Source organism: Procambarus clarkii, chromosome 13, assembly GCF_040958095.1.
Source record: "Procambarus clarkii isolate CNS0578487 chromosome 13, FALCON_Pclarkii_2.0, whole genome shotgun sequence".
Lineage (NCBI taxonomy): Eukaryota > Metazoa > Arthropoda > Malacostraca > Decapoda > Cambaridae > Procambarus > Procambarus clarkii.
Window position 1 is genome coordinate 12,303,148 of NC_091162.1, and position 20,416 is coordinate 12,323,563.

Below are 20,416 nucleotides of genomic sequence, written 5' to 3' on the forward strand. Positions count from 1 at the left end.
CGATGAGTCATAATAACGTGGCTGAAGTATGTTGACCAGACCACACACTAGAAGATGAAGGGACGATGACGTTTCAGTCCGTCCTGGACCATTCTCACAATCAACTTGAGAATGGTCCAGGACGGACCGAAACGTCGTCGTCCCTTCACCTTCTAGTGTGTGGTGTGGTCAGCAGTAATGAGTATATGGTGTGTAACAAATACAGATTGGTGCAATGAGTAATTACCCAAGTGTAGTTACAGGATGAAAACTACACTTGTGGTGTCCTATCTTCCCAGCACACTCATATAATGCTTTAAAACTACTGTTGGGTTTGGTCTCCGACACCTCTCATAACTTATTCCACCCGTCTTCCACTCGGTTTTCAAAAATGAACTTACTGTTTTTTTTTTCAGCAGCTTTGTTTTCTTAGTCAACCTATATCCTCTTGTTAGCTGCAGTTGCAGTTCAAAAAAAATTCTTATTTGTCAATTTTGTTGATTCCTGTTACTATTTTATACATAATCATATCACCTCTCTTCTATCTTCTAACTTTTGTATATCTAACACCTCTAACCTCTCATCATAGCCACTGCATCTTTTCCTGTTTACCTGCTTCTTGAGATTTGGGCAGCATGCAATTGCTGCATATTCCAATTTTGGTCTCACAAAAGTCATGAATAGTTTCTTTAGTATTTCACCATCCATATAATTAAAAGTAAGTCTGAAGTCGGAAAGCAACACATATGCTCCTCTCACAATGTTCTTTGTGTTCCTCTGGCGACAGCTTACCATCCAAAACTACCCCTAGGTCTCTTTCTTTATTAGAGTTCTGTAATTCCTTTGCACATAATTTGTAAGTTGTGTGTGGTCTATTTTCTCTGATTCCACATTCCATAACACGGCATTTATTCATATTGAATGCCATTTGCCACTTGATGCTCCATGCACTTATTTTATCTAGATCAATTTGAAGGGTATTACATAAGAACATAAGAATCAAGGTAAGTGCAGAAGGCCTATTGGCCCATATGAGGCAACTCCTATTTATATCCACCCAATTTCATTTATATATATATGTCTAACCTATGTTTGAAACAATAAAGGTATCCTTCCTCTATTATGTTATGGGGTAATTGGTTCCACAATCAACAACCCTGTTACCAAACCAGTATTTATCAAGAACCAGTATTTTGATAGTGTAAGGATTGTGATGTTGTGTACCTTGATTTTAGCAAAACTTTTGATACAGTGCCACATGAAAAACTGAATAAAAAGATAGAGGCTCATGGTATTGGGGGTGCTATATTAAGTTGGATTAGGGCATGGCTATTCCAAAGGAAACAGAGTTAGTGTAAATAGGGTTAAGTCAGAGTGGGATAATGTTGTAAGTGGAGTGCCTCAAGGCTCTGTCCTGGGACCTCTGTTGTTTATAATGTATATAAATTATTTAGATTCAGGTTTGAGTAGCAACATTTGCAAATTTGCCGATGATACAAAAATCTGTAGGGAAATTAACACAGAAAAAGACTATCACTACAAGTTGATCTAAATAAGGTTTTGAAATGGTCAAAAGATTGGCAGATGCAGTTTAATGCTGATAATTGTAAAGTTTTGAGGCTAGGTAATGATGATAGTTATAAGATACGAGCTGGATGGTGTTGAGATTACGAAGTCAAATTGTGAAAGGGATCTGGGAGTTATGATTAGTAAGAATTTAAAACCGAAGGATCAATGTATGAATGTTCATAATAAGGCAAATAGGACACTGGGATTTATTAATCTAAACGTTAGTAACAAGACACCTGGTGTTGTTCTTCACCTATATCTTGCTTTGGTTAGGCCCCATTTAGATTATGCAGTTCAGTTTTGGTCGCTGTACTATGGAATGGATATAAATTCACTTGAACATGTCCAGCGTAGGATGACAAAGTTAATTCCCCAAATTAGAAATCTTTCATATGAAGAAAGATTAACAAAGCTTAAATTGCATTCACTGGAAAGGCGAAGGGTTTGGGGTGACATGAAAGAGGTTTACAAGTAGATGAATGGACATAACAAAGGGGATATTAATAAGGTATTAAAAGTATTTTAATCATCAGTCAGATACATTGTCTCTGATTACTGCCCTCATCTGTCTGTCAGTTAGAATTTTTTTTATCCATGTCAGAAGTCTCCCTGTCACCCCTCCAGCATGTTTCAGTTTCCAGAACAGCCTCTTGTATGGAACTGTCAAAAGCTTTTTTTAGGTCCAGATAGACAGTTAACCACGTCTTTTTGGTTGGGTTAACACAGTAGATTTGTTACACAGGATCTTCCTGTTCGAAAACCATACTGTCTGTCCGTTAAAACTTATGATGTGTGTGTACAGTATATATGTTTGTATGTACAAGTGTACCTGGTAAGGCTTTTGAGTTTTCTCCAGTGTCTCCCTATCACCAGTATGAGCTGACACGGACAGTTTAATAAGTTGCACACCATGCCAGTATTAAAAGTTAATATGGCTTATTTGTAGTAGATCCTAATAAAAAACTGGACATTGCCTTACGAAGTTGCCGAGTATGCTACAGTAATTGGAAAAGAGAGAAAAGCTTTTCATACATTGTACAGTATATTCTAATGATTGATTTTGTATTCTCTAGAAAAGTTCTTACTTTATACTAAATTTCCAGTTACGCTTTGCCACTACTGAAGCTCCGGATAAGATTACAAAGGCAGTCAAAGCAGCTGAAGAGGCCCTAAAGAAAGAGCGAAGTTTGTGTATGACCTGTGATGATCTCCAACATCAGGTGGGATTACTGCTCTTGTCAACCTCCATGCATCTCCTCATTCCCTATTCCTTTGGCTGGGAATATATTGAGTTTGAGAAATAAATAGATACTCTATAAAATTTAACACTTTTATTTGGCCTCATTAGAGACCCGGCTAGAGGATTATAGATCTTAAGCCACCATAAAGGTAATTCCGAAGTGTGCAGCTCAGCTGTTGCACTGTGTGACCCAAAGTTGTGATATAAATATATTTTTATACTATTCCTCATTTAGGGCTTGTATAAGATTGGATTCAGCATTTTGTGTATGCATTAAAATATGATATTGTGAGCTTTCAGTATTAATATGAAGCCTACTGAAAGATGATGTGTACGCTTTGCAAAATGGTAACAGTAGTGTTGTGTTGTATAGTTTATTGTACCATTGTCTACATACACAGGGCAAGAAATACAGAAATTTCAGAGACGGTGGTGCCCTTTCGACAACGATGATGTGAATTAGGTGTTATGCCCTTGTTTTCAATAAGATTGTCCACTCGATTAATCTTCAATAAGATTGAAGCCAAACTATGCACAAGTGGGAAGGGTACAAACAGCTGAATATGAGGGAAATCTTCCCTCAATTTCCCATGTGACATTACATGGCATTGTTTTGCAGGGCGAGCTGCTGACAAAGCAAGGTTCCTCCCACTTTCACACTGCACACTGATACTACTAGTATTAGAATCCTGGTTACTAAAAAGTGAGGCATCTTCCATATGTTCATGGGCTAAAGGAACAGCAGGTACCACATATGGAGGCTGTGGTGGTGTACTGTGTGTTTTCTAATGGATGTTTGGCATTATGATGAATTTTATTGCCATTCGTTACATTGTTAACATTGTAAATGTTTTATTAATCTGCAGGTAGTCGCACACACACAGAAATATGGCAAATTTCTAGAAGAGATAGGACCAGGAGTTCGCCAGGTGCGGGAGTTAGAACGTGTCCAATTATACCAGGATTTTGTAAATACAGTGAATGATCAGAGGTGAGTGGAGTGTACCGTGGGGAGAGTTGAGGAGAGTAGTTTTATCTAGTTTTAAATACTTACTGTTCACAGAGAATGTCACAATACTGGGGCTGAAAACATAACCCAACACACATGAAAGTGAAAATGAAAATAATTTGGACCATCCTGGACCCTTAAGTTCAGTTGAAGATCCTGAGGGAAAAAAAGGAGGGAACATCTCTCTAGTTATTAAGTGATAATGGGGAAGTCAACATTATAAGGCTGAGGATGATAATGAAGCGGGTAATGTAAGATAGATGGAGCATTATATTTTTTTATTAATTCCTGGAAGCATTTTTTTTGTCCAGCATATTAAATAGATGGTGAGTTAGTGGAAATGCCTAGCCCCCTCTTTGTTAATACTAGATTTAGAATTAACAAGAAAGGAAGAAATACTTTGACTACAGCAATTTTGGGAAGAACAACCTCTTTCTGAAGGACATAAAGTATATTGTTATGATTGACTCTGCAATGCAGGAAAATATAGGAGAGACAGTGACATGGATTACAAGAGGGAAGCGCATGTACAACTAAAGGAATAATTCAGAGATATTGAATGGGACTATGAGCTTCAGGGAACTGATGTCAATGTAATATATGCAAACATGTTTGTGATATTCAAAGAACACTCTGGAGTATATACCAAAACAGTGAGAGAGCATTTATCAAAAAGACTGGTTTAATGTATCCTGCCGGAAAGCTACAGAGGAAAAAGTACGAGCCAGGAAATATAGGAAATGACCAACCTCCCAAATTTTACCTGCAATTCAAACAGGCCTAAAATGAGGAGGACAGGGAAGCAAAACTTTATAAAAGGGATTATGGACAAAAGCAAGTCCAACCCTAACTTTTAACTTTGTAGAAAGCAAATTACATGTTAATGAAGAACTCCAGAGCTTGAAAGTTGACAACACTTATTGGAAATGGAAAAAGACATGCATGAAGCCATGAACATAAAGTTCTTAAATATGATCCTGAAGGAACGGGCAGTTGTGGCACCGGCACTAACACAAGCAACTGCAATTTTGAGAACACATTTTGCTTTTCCAAGGAGGATGTAGAGAGAGATGCTTCTCATTGACCTGAGCAGAAACAAAACAGTATGACTTGAAGTATATCACCTTGGGTACTTGGGTTTAGCTGAGCTCTACTATCCACGGTGGGCTATACTGCAGGCTTGACTTAAAGTACACAAACTAGTAGTTCTTTGGAAAATGGCCAATGTAGTCACTCTGTTAAATGAGTTCTAGAAGATCCTATAAAACACCGATGAGTATCCATGGCCTGTATGATGGCTAAGATAATCAGGCTTGCATGAATCAAAACTACCTGGAAAGCAATAAAATGTTAACACATCAACAGTTTGGGTTCAGGCCTGGAAAGTCTCTGTATAAACCTGCTAAATTTTATTCCAGCATGATTACAATTTCACAGGAAAGAGATGAATAAACTGATGGAATATTCCTCAAGTTAAAGAATGCTTTTGGCAGAACCTATACAAAAGACTTGACTGTTTTGGAAGCTGGAACGCCTGGGAGTCCTGCAGTGGTAACTAGTGGAGAGGATAAGGGGCTACTTAGCAGATAAAACTATAATGGTAACAAGGTTATCGGACTTAAGTTAAGGGGGCCATGGGCAGAGAGACCAAGCTAAAGAATGTGTAGTAAAGGTTTGTATCCTGCTCAACATGCATTTTGCTGCTTATTCAGTTTTGACAGCAGAAATAATAAGAGTACTGTACTATAAAAAGCATTGTCTAGTAGTAGAAAGTTACAGGTAAATGCTAGTAAATTTAGGGTGATGTTTGAGTGTTAATAGTATATATTGCTGTACCTTACTGTATAATACACTTAAATCTAAATTCAGGCCTTTTAAATGAACTATTTAGGAGATGCTTATGGTATTATTAAATAGGGACAAAGACATGCTAGATACTATAATAGTGTAGAGTACATTGGAAGGTATGGGGGTATCTAATATATCTGGTAACTAATACTTGGTTAGAGATACCGGATGTGGGTTGGTAATGTGGCTTAGATTCTTTATTATAGTTTGGATATACAGTATACATGATATACTGTATACTGCACATGATATACAGTATACTGTACATGATATACCATATATTATACATGATATATAGTATACTGTATATGTTATGCATTATACATGATGCACAGTACTGTATACTGTACATGTTATACAGTATACATGATACATAATATACAGTATACATAATATAGTATACGTGATATACGATATACAGAATAGTTGATATACAGTACATTAAAGGATTGAATGGGAATATACAAAAGTAATTAGAGTGAGCTAGTACTTGGTAGTAATGCAACATTATAGGAAAAGCAAGAGCACATGTAGGAGATATGTTGGGAAGGTGTACAAGAATCAACTATTAAGTTATATGTTGTAGAGATTACCGGCTGGGTTTTCTGTCGGGGTTGCATCTAAGGTAGAAGCCTTAGGTGGAAGAAGACAGGAAATGTGGTGATGTAGACAATACTGTTTTTGTATCCCAACAGCAAAGAGATTGAAGCAGCTCTTCACATTGGAGCTGAGGGACAGGCTCTGGTGGGCTATAGTCAACTCTTGGACACAGCAAAATCAGTGCAAGGTTCTCAGTGTTTGAATTTGGTATCTTTCATCACCAACACTCTTCTCTACTGGCATCAAGTGTGCACTCACAGATTCACCAGGTAATTTAGTAGTCAATTTCTTTTGTTATTCTTTTGAAAAACTTCATAGATAAATAGATTAGCACAGTACGAACCTCGCTTAAACAAAATCCTCATTGTTCGGAAATGTGTGTGTTGAGTTCATGTTATTCAGTGGAACAACATTCTTCTGGGCGGAGCCCTTTGGTGGCTTCGTGAAGCTTATGTTGCTAAGATGGCTCCCCACTCCTGGGTCACATCAGTTGTAGGAGTCCTGTTTGGCTTACCAAAGACCAGAGCCAGAATCAGGCTACTCCTTATACAAGTGCAAGGAACAGGCCACTATTGTTGTCATCCTCACCAAGAAGACATCTGGAAAGTCAGCAAAGCTTAACAGACAACTGCAAAGTTCATAAGAAATGAAACATTGAAACTACCAAATGACTTGGCAAACGATTCAATCCAAACAATTTGTTCATTCGAAACTGGTTTGAGCCTGTTAGTACAGATGGTTGCCACCAGGTGCTGGCCCAGGCAGAACAGGGGCAGGATAAAGCTGAGTGACACTACTGAATTAAGTTAAATTAGTACTACACCATGGTGCATATTATGAATATATTAACTATCCAAATCGGACAGCAAATTTATAATCAATAGTCATATGTATAGTAGTGTCTAAGTTTGTGTGCATGTTGGCAAAGATTGCTTAGTATATTAAGTAGTGCATTTGTGGCCAGAGGGTGGACTTACCATGTCAGCCACACTGTAACAATATAATCTACATTTATTTTCTTACCTAACATGTGTGTCACATTTTACAGATGATCTCAATTGCTGCTGTGTGGTAAGTTACCCATGCACCTTATTTAGTAACCATTTTCAATATTGTGTGTTCAGCATGTTCATTAGCCACACACCTAAATGTCAGCTCATTAAGGTAATGAAGTGCTCTGACCTGATGTTATTTTTTGCAGTGAATTTGAGGGTGTATTGAAGGCCATCAAATGGCCCTTTAGCAGTAGCAGCAGTGAAAGTGTACATCAGCCACCCGCCTCTCAAGAGTCTCTCCAGCGTTTGTGTACCCTCACCCAGTACTTCCTGCAGCTCTCTCTACCAGGTGTGGCAATTTTATTTCATGATTGAAATGCATTTTTAAAAGCCTCTCATTAGGATATTAATGAAGTGCTAAATTTATTAACATAAAATAGAACATGGAAACAATGTACATAAATCAGGGTAAATGGTCCAGGACGGACCGAAACGTCGTCGTCCCTTCACCTTCTAGTGTGTGTGGTCTGGTCAACAGGGTAAGTTTAGATTTAGTTAAGACCTTGGTAAATACTGGGTTGGAAACATGGCTGTTGATTAATGGACCAAATTACCGGGTAACTTAATGGACGTGGCATCACTGCAGTGTTTCAAGCTTAGGTTGGACATGTATATGAATGAGTTTTTGCAGAAATAAATAGGAGCTGCCATGTATGGACCAATAACCTTTCTGCAGTTTCCTAAAATCTTGTACTTATGATTTCCCCTTCTCCAGGGAATATTGTCTTCTGCCTTCATCTACTGCTGGTGAGTTTTCCCCTTTGTTTTATTCTCCATGGTTGATTGATTGCGACTAAGCCACCAAAGCAGCCCCTTCCAGTTAACCAGCTTGAGTGTAGTGAAACACCTTTCTGGTGGGTCCTTGGTGGCTCTCTGGACCCTTTCTTCCTCTTCCAAGTACAGTAAGTCAGTTTGGCCTTTGCCCGACTAATGACTGGGAAATTTCATGGAGTGTAAAGAAGCACTTTTATCTAGAGGGCTCCTCAGTGGCTTTCCTTTTCTCATCTGTTTCTTCCTTCCTACTCATGTTGTGTTGGCTCCACTTTGACTTGAGAGTGAGGGGTCACTGGCCGTAAAGCTCAAGAAAACTAACGTTGAGAGTGAGGAGGTTCACCTCACTGGACCCCTGTGTAGTTGAGTGCTGTCATCTGGTGGCAGTGGAGGGAGGCGACTAGAAGTTTCAATTGTTCAGTTGGGCGTTTTGAGCCTTACTTGGTAATGATTTGTTACCAAACATTTCTTTACAATTGATTTTGTGATTTCTTTTTGACTTCGAGGGCTGTTTTCTTCAGTTTTGAGTTGGTCTATGATCCTTGCATGCTCCCATGCTTTTTTGAATGGGCATGATTCTGGTCCTTGCTCACAGAAGGCTGAAAGTCATGATTGCTGTACTTGTGTGTGTGTTGGCCCTAGCCCTGGAAATTGCAGTTCATAAGCCCTTTGGAGCTACTGCTTAGCTCACTAGAACATGGTATTTTGTTCAACACTAGCTTTATCTGGGCTTATTCTCCACCTCATGAAGGTAGGAAATGGGGTAATGATAGTGTAATGTATATATGCATAGAACCTAAATAATCCCTGTACTTGGAATATGTGGTCTCACCTCAATGTGTAGCTGATCTGTGCTATCAATTGCTTTTGTATTAAAAATCATTGAGAGTATATTGTTATTTGGTTTTGTTGAGACTTAATCATAGTACACATTATCATTTGAATATAAATTATTTCTAACAGATAACATTGCCAGTGAGAATTTTAAGCGACCAGACTCTCCTGCCGCCTCCCAAGCTATTGCTGTGGACTTCGAGTCTCCTGTGCTACCCATCCGTCTTTTGCTTAGACCATTGGAGGTGTGTCAAGTATTTTTCTATTTCACATAAGCTGTAATTATTTTGGTTTTACCATTTGTGGATTTCTCGCCAATGTACGTGAATACTATACTGTATTGTGTACGTCTCTTAAATGTATGTGTATGACTCGTTATTCTGTGAATAGCGAGTGTACTGTATTTATTTTAGTAAGGTAAATATAATTTTGTATCAGTAGTAGTTCATATACAAGATGTTTTATTTGCTGAAGGGACTGGGATGATTTGTGTACAAGTTGTCATATTTTGGGCAGTCGTGATGCTCTTTCTGGGACTTTCATACTGTGTGTGTTTTAGGAGAAGAAATTATTTTGCTTCATAACACTCTAATGTGCCAATTTAAGTAAAGCCATAACTAATTCTGGTGGTATCTGGGGGAAGACCATATACCTGCTCAAGATTAGAATTGCTTTTTGACTAACTGAGGCTGTCTGTATTCCTGTCTGCTCCTCAGTTAGCTTAAGTTGCCTTTCAATTGTTCTTAGTCATAGTCCACATTGTACTCGTGTAGTAGTAACCTACTACCTAGAAGCAGTAACCAGGGAGTAGTGTAACTAATACAGTTGTTAGTCACATGTTGGCCGTGTGCACTGTTTTGTAATATATCACGATACAGTTGTTAGTCACATGTTGGTCGTGTGCACTGTTTTGTAATGTATCACACCATGGGTTCCAAGAAAGTCAGTGGTAAAGTTCAACCTAAGAAAATAGCTGTGTGGATGACAATAGAGGAAATCAAGAGATCATTCAGAGTGAGACAATGTGATGTCTCCCTACAGACAAGTGTTAAAATGTAGGGAAAAACAATTGTCTATAGACAGATTCTTAGTAAGACAAGCAAGCAATGAGCCACAGCCAGGTCCTGGTGGTGTGCCTGCAAAACATGAAAGAGAGAGTACCCCTGAAATGTCATCGCTGCTGTTATAATGGAAGGGGACTTCCCTTCCAAACACTAACACATCTTTTTCCTCCCCCCCTTCCTCACTGTTTTCCATACATCAACAAGAGGTAAATGCCAATAAAGGTAAGAGATACTTGTACATACTGTAATACAAAATATATGTACAGTAGTAGTATGTATAAAATGTATTTTAAGTTAATATTTTTGGGGGTGTGGAACAGATTTATTCAATTTACATTATTTCTGATGGGAAAATTCGTTTCGGTTTTCGAACCATCTTTAGGAATGGATTAAATTAGAAAACAGGTACTAATGCATATAAAATACTGTACAGAATTGAGTAAGTAGTAAATCACACGGCATTTGTCACTCGGGCAAGTGTAGTTTATTCTTTCTTGTTTTCTTAATTTTCCAACAATAAATAAGCCTAGCAGTGTTGAAAATGTTTAGTGGGCTGAATGTTTTGCTATACAGTATTTATATGGCTGTTTATTTTGTCCTACAATTAAATGTGTTTTTATGATCTGTATTGCAGGTGCGCTTCTTTTTCCACTTTAGTGGCAACAAGCCCACAAACAGCCGAGAAAATCCTGAGTGGTACTTCACTCAAATTTTGAAGTGGATCTCTGCCCATGAGAATTTTCTAAATACACGCATCCAACCAGTTTTAAATCGGTGTGGTCATCAAAATATTTCGGCAAAAGTAAGATTTTGATGGTCTTTAACCCTTAATGTTTAGCTAATCAACACTTAATCATTTTACCTCTTCATGGGAAAAAAAACTAATAATTTCTTATAAAATTATGTATTTGCATGATAAATTAAAGAAAATGCAAAAAAAAAATACAAATATGCAAGTTTTTTTGGTTTTGTGCACATCGGAAGGGAGCCAAGTGGGGAAGTCATTATGTATGTGGACATGTTGATATTCAGTTTGTCTGTTCATCGTGCGGGAGAGAGGGCGATGATGTTCAGGTTGGATGGTTTTTATGTTCATTGTTTCACTTTATAGCCACTACTGCTCACAGGATATATGGGGGGTATGTTAACTAAACTAAATGGTTTCATTTTAGTTTACACAATGTGTGGAATAACTTGATTTATGCACACCTACCATAATTGACAAAAAGTGATTTGACTACTGTATATAGGCCTATAATGGACACCTACTCTATATTGCACACAAATCTATTCTTGGCACAGATGAAAGGAAGTGTCTTGTAGCCCACTCCTGTGATGCTATTCTGCCTGGGAACGTCATCCAGAAAAAGATTCAAACACTGGTAGGAAAGACTAAATTGTGAATTTATGATAATTGAAGGCCACTAGTCCACAATAACCACATTGCATAGGGAGCAAGTAAAACAATAGCAGAATGTTTTCATTGGTCTTGGTTAACTCCATGACATCCATATAGATGTACATATTATAACAATATTGACATCACTTGTATAAAATTTGCTCAATAAAACATTTAAATGATTGGGACCGCTTCAAAATGTAAAAATCTCTGTTCCCTAGAGTGGAGGTGGGAGAGATACATAATAATTTACACTGAGAATACTAGGGCTGGTTCCAAATTTGCACACAGCCGTTATAATAAATGTTTTTATATCTTTGATAGATATAAACCACACTTTTAATTATTAACAGGCAAATGGTATAGTATTGTACTTATAAAATTTAATTTTTAGCAATTGAAATCTAATCCAAAACAAAATTAAATTATTTTTGTAATTGGTGTACAGGTGGAGTTCATGCGAGGTTTGGTGCGGCTGGCTGTCATCAAGCTAGCGGCTGACCTTCCTCAAGTTCAGTACGATGATGACATTTTCTGTACCACTGTTCAAGAAACCCTCAACTTTGAGCGAGAGATGAGTCAAACTTATGGGTACCCAGGCCTCACAGCCTTCTGTTCTTTCCGTCTTAACTCAGGGTCGTATCTTTGCTCGCTGGATACATGTGGAAAGAAAGTGTGAGTATTTTCTTCACTAATAAGAACAAAATACAGTATAAGTATAATTAGCTTTATTCCTTTAACAAGTCACGGTTTATATATACTATATACTAGAATGTGAGAAACGCTGCATGAATGTACAAGCATTCGCAAGCAAGCAAGCAAGCAAGCAAGCAAGCAAGCAAGCAAGCGATCACTAAGAACTCTATATCACACAGAACAGGGATCCTGGGGTCTTTGTTGATGCAATTTTGTGAAACTTCCCGGGGGTTGAGAGAAACAGGGGGAGGGGGTCCATGGGTGTCCTTCACTCCTTCATAGTCATATGCCTGGTTCAAGGAGTTTTTGGTTTGTATGGAGAATTTTCCATATTTCCTGTTGCTATTTAAGATCACAGTTTCCCAGTAGGCTTCTCTAATTTATTTTTCAGAAGGTTTCTGTCTCATCTTTTTCCCCCCTGCTTCTGTACATGCAGACAAACTTGCTTCGGGTCCCATTGCAGGATCAGAACTTCATTTCTTGCTGGATCCTGCCTTTTTTGACTTGGGGTCCATTTCTTCCACTTGGTTGAGTTATGAGGTCTTGTCCTCCTAGCCTGTCGACAGTCCATTTTTGTCTTTGTAGGCTTGGTGCAGTTTCTGCCATTCACGAACACTTGTGTGGCATGAGGTGGGGGTTGGCATTCCAGGCATTTTGGGGCGAATTGTCTTTTTAGATTTGCTACTCTTCCTTGTTTGCACCTGCTCTACCTCAGATTGTGGACACTTGGTGGTTACATGTGTGTTTGCATTTTCTTTTCCGGCACTCAGGTTATGAAGGATCACTGGGTGGGCACCTAACTAGCTTAAGCTGTCCAGGAGCCTTTTTCTGTTTAGCTTTGTGGTGGTCTGGGTCCTTTGGCTTTGATTCCAGTGGTAGGATCATCTTCTTGCAGAGTATGCAGTAGCGGCAGTATATACATTATATTGTTCTCTCCTTGTGGAGGTAATATTTTTCTACATTGTGGCTCATTTTGCATGCTCATGGTCTTTATTGACTCACGTTTTGGAGTCAGCTTGGTCCCCTTCCCTCAGATCTGCTTTGCCCTTTTTCTCCTGTTTCTGGAAGAGGAGGCGGTTGTATCAGTTCTATTGGCTGTTGCTTTGGCATTTCAGCTTCTGAGCTAAGCCTGATTGCAGTGGGGTTCTGTCCCTTTTGTGGTTGACATTTCTTTGGGGGTTCAGGGGTCACTGCTTCTTTGGCAGGATAGAGTTGAATGGCACCAGCCTTATTGTTATTCTCTTTTATGGCATGGTAGGGAATGACTGCACTTTCTCCTGGCCCTCGACTTTTTGATGCACGAGATTTTTCGAGTGGTTTCTCTGAACCAGTGGCATTTAGCTTACAGCATTGTACTTAGAAAACATTTGTGAGCAGGTTTTGGATATAGTGTTAACATTTTATGGAGGAAGGTGATTTGGTATGTTTTCATATGATTGCCAACTTGTAAAATTGTATTAGGTCCTGAATTGGTCAGACAATTGGACAGGGACTGTATTTTGAAGCTAAGTTTTTTTTTTTTTTTTTAATTTATTTTCAGTTGCCTTGGAGCTGATGGATGAGCTTGTGTCAGATGAATTAGCCTGGCAGGCAGTGGAGTGTGGCGAGGCAGCACACTGTGGGGAGAGGCTCATTCTGCTCCTGCAAGGAATCACTGATCGATACAAAAGACTTCCTCAGCCAGGACACAGGTGATCAATTTTCTCGTGCTCTGTCTTTATCTGTCATTGGGACATTACCAATCCTATCATTCTACTTTATTATTCCCAGTTTTCATACTTTTATTTGTGTATTTTGTGTATATATCTTTATTTCACTGCAATACTTGTACTGTACTTGTTATTCGTATGTAGGTTTTCTTTCATTACTTTCCCTTTATCCTAGTGTATTTACAAGGATTTCTTCAAATAGCAGTACTACACTTGTCTAGAAAATGTTTCTCTTTGTCGAGAACAGGAAGCTTGTAAGGCTCACCAATTTCCCTTGGCCAATGACATACCTTTCCCAAGGATGCAATCCTCAACAGTTGTCCAATTCCTAGGTACTTTACTCATTACTAGGTAAACAGGCATCAGGTGTAAGAAAACATGCCCAAACATCTCAATCCTGCACAGAATCGATTGCAGGTTCATTTGGTTGTGAACCTACCATAAGTTCCCTTCCATGATTTGTCATTAGTTGGCATATTTGGTCTCTAAAATTTTAGTATAATTTTTTACCACAAGCTTTTAAAGATAAGTTAATTTTGGTTCAGTATCCAAACCTGCAATTCCTGGGCAAATATTAATAATTAATAACATTTTTGTACTGTATTGTTGTTGAGTTTAATGTTCTCATTTGATTGCAGATTACAGTTTCTGGAGCTTGAGCTGGAGTTGATAGATGACTTCCGTGTGCGCGTGTTGCAGGTGATGAAGAGTGAGAGACAAGATCCTCTCACGTCCAACTATCCTGCCATCCTCAACACTGTCCACCATATCACCACCACACTTCTTGACTGGGCAGACCTCCCTGTATGTTACTTCAGCTATAATTCTTAGGCAGAAATATTCTTATGTTATTGAAGGTTACTAGCATAAAAATATTTCCATACATCCTAAGAACTGCTTCAGAAAGGAGTGTTTAATTTCACACATCTTAATAATTGTTATTATTTTAACTTTACTCATTATGTTTTGTTAGTAAAGGTTTTTATAAGAAAATCAATCTTTCCAGTTCTTTGTTGAAATGCAGTACTACCAAGAATGTTTGGGCCATATTCAGGAGGAGACAACTGCTGCACTAGCAGGCTACAACACCACTGCTCTGCCCTCCATCTCTCCTGATGATCCTGCTTCCTTTACCTTTAATTCTCATGAGTGTTCTCTTATGACTTCCTTCATTTCCCCAGAGCAAATAGCAAGGCAGGTAAGAATAATAGGGAGTTGTTATAGTATAGAGTTGTTATGTATAGTATATATATGTATCCTTCCGAGGATGCAACCCCCACAACAGTTGATGAACTCCTGGGTACCTATTTACTGTTAGGTGAATAGCTGGATGAATGGGCATTATGTGAAAGGAAACATGCCCAACTATTTTTATTCTGTTTGGGAATTGAACCCGGGATTCCTGATAGTGAGTCAGTCATAATGGTGTGATTAACATCTATTAAAGATAAAATATTCCAGTGTAATATTACTTTTAATGGAAGAGTAAAATTTAATCCAAACAATGTAACAATTGCTGAGGGTGTTTATTTGTCTTCATTAGTGTGCATAAAAATGGAACAACCTTTATATAAATATATGAATGCTATAATCTTACTTCAGTTGTAGGAGAATGCTGGTTTATGGGAATAGTAATTTGCTTATTTTTTATGATAGTTTTATCTTTTACTAACTAAAAAATGTAATACAATGTAATTAATAGATGAGGAAAATGCTGACTTTTGTAACACATGGGATTGGAGACTTTAGAAGACTCTCAATAGCAAGAGATGATTGAGCACCATGTGTATGTATTGTATACACCGTAATACATATATTTTTTTTTTTTTTTTTGCAGGATGCTCTTGAATCCTTAAACTTAAATGCAAATGTGCCAACAAGTGCCCAGTTAGCAGAGGTCTCGGGTTCAGTTTTTGATGGCACTATAAAATTATATACACACATTGAAGGAGAGATGGTTCGCACACTTGCTAGCTATGTCTTCAGTGAGGTCCGTGCCAGAAGTCAGCCATATCGCCAAGATAAATGGTTCCACACGATGAACCCGAGACACGTGTTAGACTTCAACAAGATCAACGAACTCAGTCCGAGCATCTGCCCTTTATTGGAGGTGCTTGCTAGGCATCTGCATGCTCTCAGAGACATTCTTGCATCTTCACTCTTTATGCAGTTGTGGAAGATTGTAGCAGATACACTTAATAAAGTAAGGTACCATTATGTACTCTTTACTAGATTAATTCTTTGATATGTGAAAGATATGCCAGATGATTTGTATTAACCATGTGATGTATAAATGTGTGTGTGTACACACCTCATACACTCTGGCTTGACCACAAGGCAGAGTGCACGGGGCAATGTGTGTGAAATCCCTGGTTGGGAGTCTTGGGGCTCTTAGTGGATTCAGCTGAATCCCAGGTTGTATTGTTCTTTTGCATTGTTCTGGGATTCAGCCGAATCCCAGGTTGCATTATTCTTTTGACACGTGTTAAATGCATGTTTTTGTTTTTTCCACAGTATGTGTACGAGGAGGTTATACTGCAGACCAGATTTAGCGATGCTGGTGCCATGCAGTTCAAGTTTGATATGACTCGAGGATTGTTTCCCATTTTTGGAGCATTTACACAAAAACCTGAAAATTTCTTCAGACTGTAAGTTCCCTGCTAAAAGTGTTAAATACAAATAATTGGAATAAGGGTACTTGTTTGGGTAACATTAAAAAGATAGATACTCTGAACTCTCATATTCTTCTGCTCCCTAAGGTAAGATTCTCTTGTATCCATATTACAGGATCATACTCGGTTAGACTGGATGACATACTACTCGGGTACCTCGGGAAACCTTTCAGGCTGTCCTTGTACTGTCATTAGGGTGCTAGGGAGTTACTATAGTAAATCCAGTCTACAGAATCCTCCTTTGACATCACAGGTAACTGCCAAGGAGGCACCATGGTAAACAACCATTGTCCTGCTTGGATACCTTTGCTTACTGCCACTAGGTGGTAGCACCTCTTGGCACTTGTCTTTTTCCCACCAATAAACCCCCTAACTATACTTCACACAGCAGCTGGCAGGCTGTTATTAATTTTCCAGTTTAGTTTGACATGGTTTCACTGTGGGTTGTTGATTCTGGTTACTCTAGGCTAAGATTGTGTGTTTTTACAGCTTCTTACACGTGATTAATTTCCAGACTGTTCCTCAGTCTCAGCAGTTCAGTACATGTGGTCATCTGTGTCATCCCTATCACTTCAAACATGCTCTTAATAGCAGCAGCAGTGAAAGTGAGAATGACCGCCATGCCATGGCGAGGCCTACACGCTCTCCCATGCCTCCTCGCCCATTTTCTACCCCAATTCTACCACGACCTCACAGTTCCTGTGGATATTTTCTGTTTGAGGGTGACGAGTCAGAGGGAGGTGACTCCTTTTCTGGGTTTAGTGACTCAGATCAAAGTTTTATTGAGCCTGTGGCTGGTACCAGTGGTGTAACTGGGCGAGAAATTGTCGCGTCAGCAGCATCTCGCCCAGCCAAGCGCCACCGCATAGCACCAAATGAGGGACCAAGACCCTCGTGTTCACGTGCACCCACCTCACGTGCACGTAGCCGCCATGCTTCTCGCAGACGGTATTCAGCTCCTGGTCGCCGGTATGCATCGCTTCCTCGCCGTCTTTCCTCTGCATCTCGCAGGACGCCTGGTGTACTTGAGTGGAGTGATGGTGACGATTTTATTCCTAATATTCCTCACTTTGACGATAAAGATGTAGGGATTACAAACCTTTTCCCTAATCAAGGTGAGGACATGGCTGAGATGGAATATTTTACAGCATTCTATGATGAACCACTCATGGAATACATTGTACACCAAACGAACCTGCATGCTGCTTACCTGATTGAGAGGGAAATCACAGAATTTTCACGACTGCAGCGTTGGAAAAATACCACAGTGGCGGAAATGTATGTGTTTTTGGCACTCTGTTTGTTGATGAAGCACTGTCACAAACATGCAATAAATGACTATTGGAGCAAGGACAAGACAATACCAACACCTTTATTCGGGAAATATATGTCACGAGACAGGTTTCAGATACTCCTCAGGTGTCTACATTTTGGAAGTGTTCAGGACCGAACACCTGATGATAGACTGTGGCGAGTGAGGCACTACATGAACGATGTTATTGGAAAATTCAGAGATTTTTACGTACCAGCACAGAAGCTGGTGGTTGATGAATCTCTCATACTTTTCAAGGGACGTGTTCCATTCAAACAGTACATTCCCTCAAAACGAAACCGATTTGGCCTGAAATTTTTTGTTCTTTGTGATTGTGAGACAGGATACGTGTTACACATGATTCTGTACTCGGCTAGTGATGTAGACATTCCCGGTAACGACGAACATGGATTCTCGGGGAGTGTAGTGAAGACCATCATGGCTCCGTGGATGAACAAGGGACACATTTTATACACAGATAATTACTATACAAGTCCCTTGCTAGCTCGGTTCTTGCTAGAAAATAGAACCGGATTGGTTGGTACAGTAAAGCCACAACGAAGGGAAATGCCTGTGTTTGACAACGACATTGCAGTTGGTGAGTGTCAGAGAAGGAAAAGTGATAACATTCTGTCAGTTCGGTGGAAAGACAAAAGAGAGGTGAACTTGTTGACAACAATTCATGATGGAACAATGGTGAACAGTGGGAAAGTGAGCCATAAAACAAACGCACCACTATATAAGCCAGACTGTTTTAGACTATAATATCAACATGCGGTTGATTGATAAATCAGACATGATGATTGGCACTGCAGAGTGTGTGCGGAAGACATGTAGGTGGACGAAAAAAGTGTTCTTCCATCTTGTGGACATGAGCATGCTGAACTGTTTCAACATGTACCTTGTGAGAACTGGACGTAAGCCCACTTTCCGTGACTTTGTATTTGATGCTGCAATACAGTTATTAGGAAAGTTTGCAAAAGATGTCCCAGGTATTCAGCGGCCCATCATAAACCCACTGTTGCAGCATGCTGGTACTCCACGCCTCGCTCACACTGAAGGCTTCCTAGCACACAAACTTAAGTATTTGCCACCTGGTGTGAAGCGTGCAATAGCCCAACGTGATTGCTTGGTGTGTAAAACAACGACACGTAGAGACAAGAAACGGAAGCTTGTGCAAACATGGTGTGAAACGTGTGGTATCCCATTATGTGCTGTCGACTGCTTCAATGACTACCACAGTCTAGAAATCTTCTAAGTGTGCTTCAAAGTGTGTATAGCGTGTGCGAGTGTGTAAATATGTAAACATATAAGCAGAACATATAATATAATAGACTGTAATGACATATTATATTGCCGTAATTGAAAACATTTGTGTGCGCCTGTGTATACTCAAATATGCAACAATTATTGATACAAAATATGTTCAAACAGTATTTGAAACACAATTAGTGAAAAAAAATTAGATAAAATGCGCTTAGACATTGTAAATAAATAGCGCGAAAATATATTTGTGGCAACTCTGGCTGTTTGAGGACCGCGCGCAACATCTCCCGGGCGTGTACTGCATGAGCGACCATGCAGATTGTGACGTCATCGCAGAGCTTCTCGGCTCTATTGCAACAAAAGTAAGTACAATAGAATTTTTTTTTTATTTTTCCCGTGATCAGTGAACAGAACTTAACAGATTAGCAAAAAAAAAAAAAATTTTTTTTTTTTCAAAATGACATGCGCCTGTGTGGATAGCAGGATATTAGACCCCGAGCATGTTAAGGGTTAAAGTACATGAGACTGTGAGGGATTTTGGTGTTTACTTCACATTAAGTACTACCAACTGCTACTGTGGGTGTTGACAGATTTGTGTACCCTACAGGTCTAACCATGGCCAAGCTAGCATCTTATTTGTTCACTGTGAGTCACTTGCCTGAAAAATGACAAGTACCAGGCTTCTTCCTCGGACAGGTTACCAGGTTCTCGATCTTTTAACACAGTCACAGGTCTTGTAGATCTTTTATTTTTTTTAATGCTAATATTTGGCATGGGAATAAAACAGTGGAGGTACTGGTATATAAACTGTGCTTGGGTCAGCATGGAAGAGTGCTGGACTAAGATTTTTTGTAACACTTTTGCTTCCTACATTTTCACTGTTAGATTCAAAATGTGTTTTACCCATTGCTTTGCTAGTTGGCAAGTCTAGGAGGGCACCTTTTTTAAGCTTCCTATGTGGTGGACTGCTTACAAGTTTGCCACAAAGGTACATACACTATATTTGTCATAGAAGTAGCTGTATTTGTCATAGAAACTGGTATTGAGTGTGATACCCAAGGCTGCAGTACTGCTTTAGTTGCCGTCAGTGAGGAACGGTCAAGTTGAAGGGTTCTGGACACCCTAGCTGTGGTGAGGAGGACAATCCCTGTGACTGCTAAGTGTGACTACATACTGTACTTATTTTGTCCAGGTCATCTTTAAGGGCATGACTATCATCAAAGTCCCTTAACTTCCCTAGCTTAGCATCATACATGTATGTACATATTTATATATATATTCGGGTACAGTATATATATATTTTTAGATTTGGATGATTCCTAGGATTCAGACTTTGTTGTTAATCAATTTATTTATATTTTATAAATATTTGTAAATCTAGAAAGATGATCTT

The 20,416-nt window shown here is 39.0% G+C and overlaps 1 protein-coding gene across 1 annotated transcript in view; it reads left to right on the forward strand.

Annotated features, from left to right (window-relative positions):
- The window catches only part of Rint1 (RAD50 interactor 1), a 29,606-nt gene that overhangs the window by 3,395 nt on the left and 5,795 nt on the right, over window positions 1–20,416 (forward strand). The window contains 13 exon segments of the mRNA XM_045740655.2: window positions 2,652–2,768; window positions 3,655–3,779; window positions 6,341–6,514; window positions 7,447–7,589; window positions 9,035–9,150; window positions 10,604–10,771; window positions 11,817–11,966; window positions 11,968–12,043; window positions 13,605–13,755; window positions 14,412–14,577; window positions 14,780–14,971; window positions 15,611–15,976; window positions 16,288–16,421. Coding sequence (XP_045596611.2) covers window positions 2,652–2,768; window positions 3,655–3,779; window positions 6,341–6,514; window positions 7,447–7,589; window positions 9,035–9,150; window positions 10,604–10,771; window positions 11,817–11,966; window positions 11,968–12,043; window positions 13,605–13,755; window positions 14,412–14,577; window positions 14,780–14,971; window positions 15,611–15,976; window positions 16,288–16,421 — 2,078 coding nt within the window.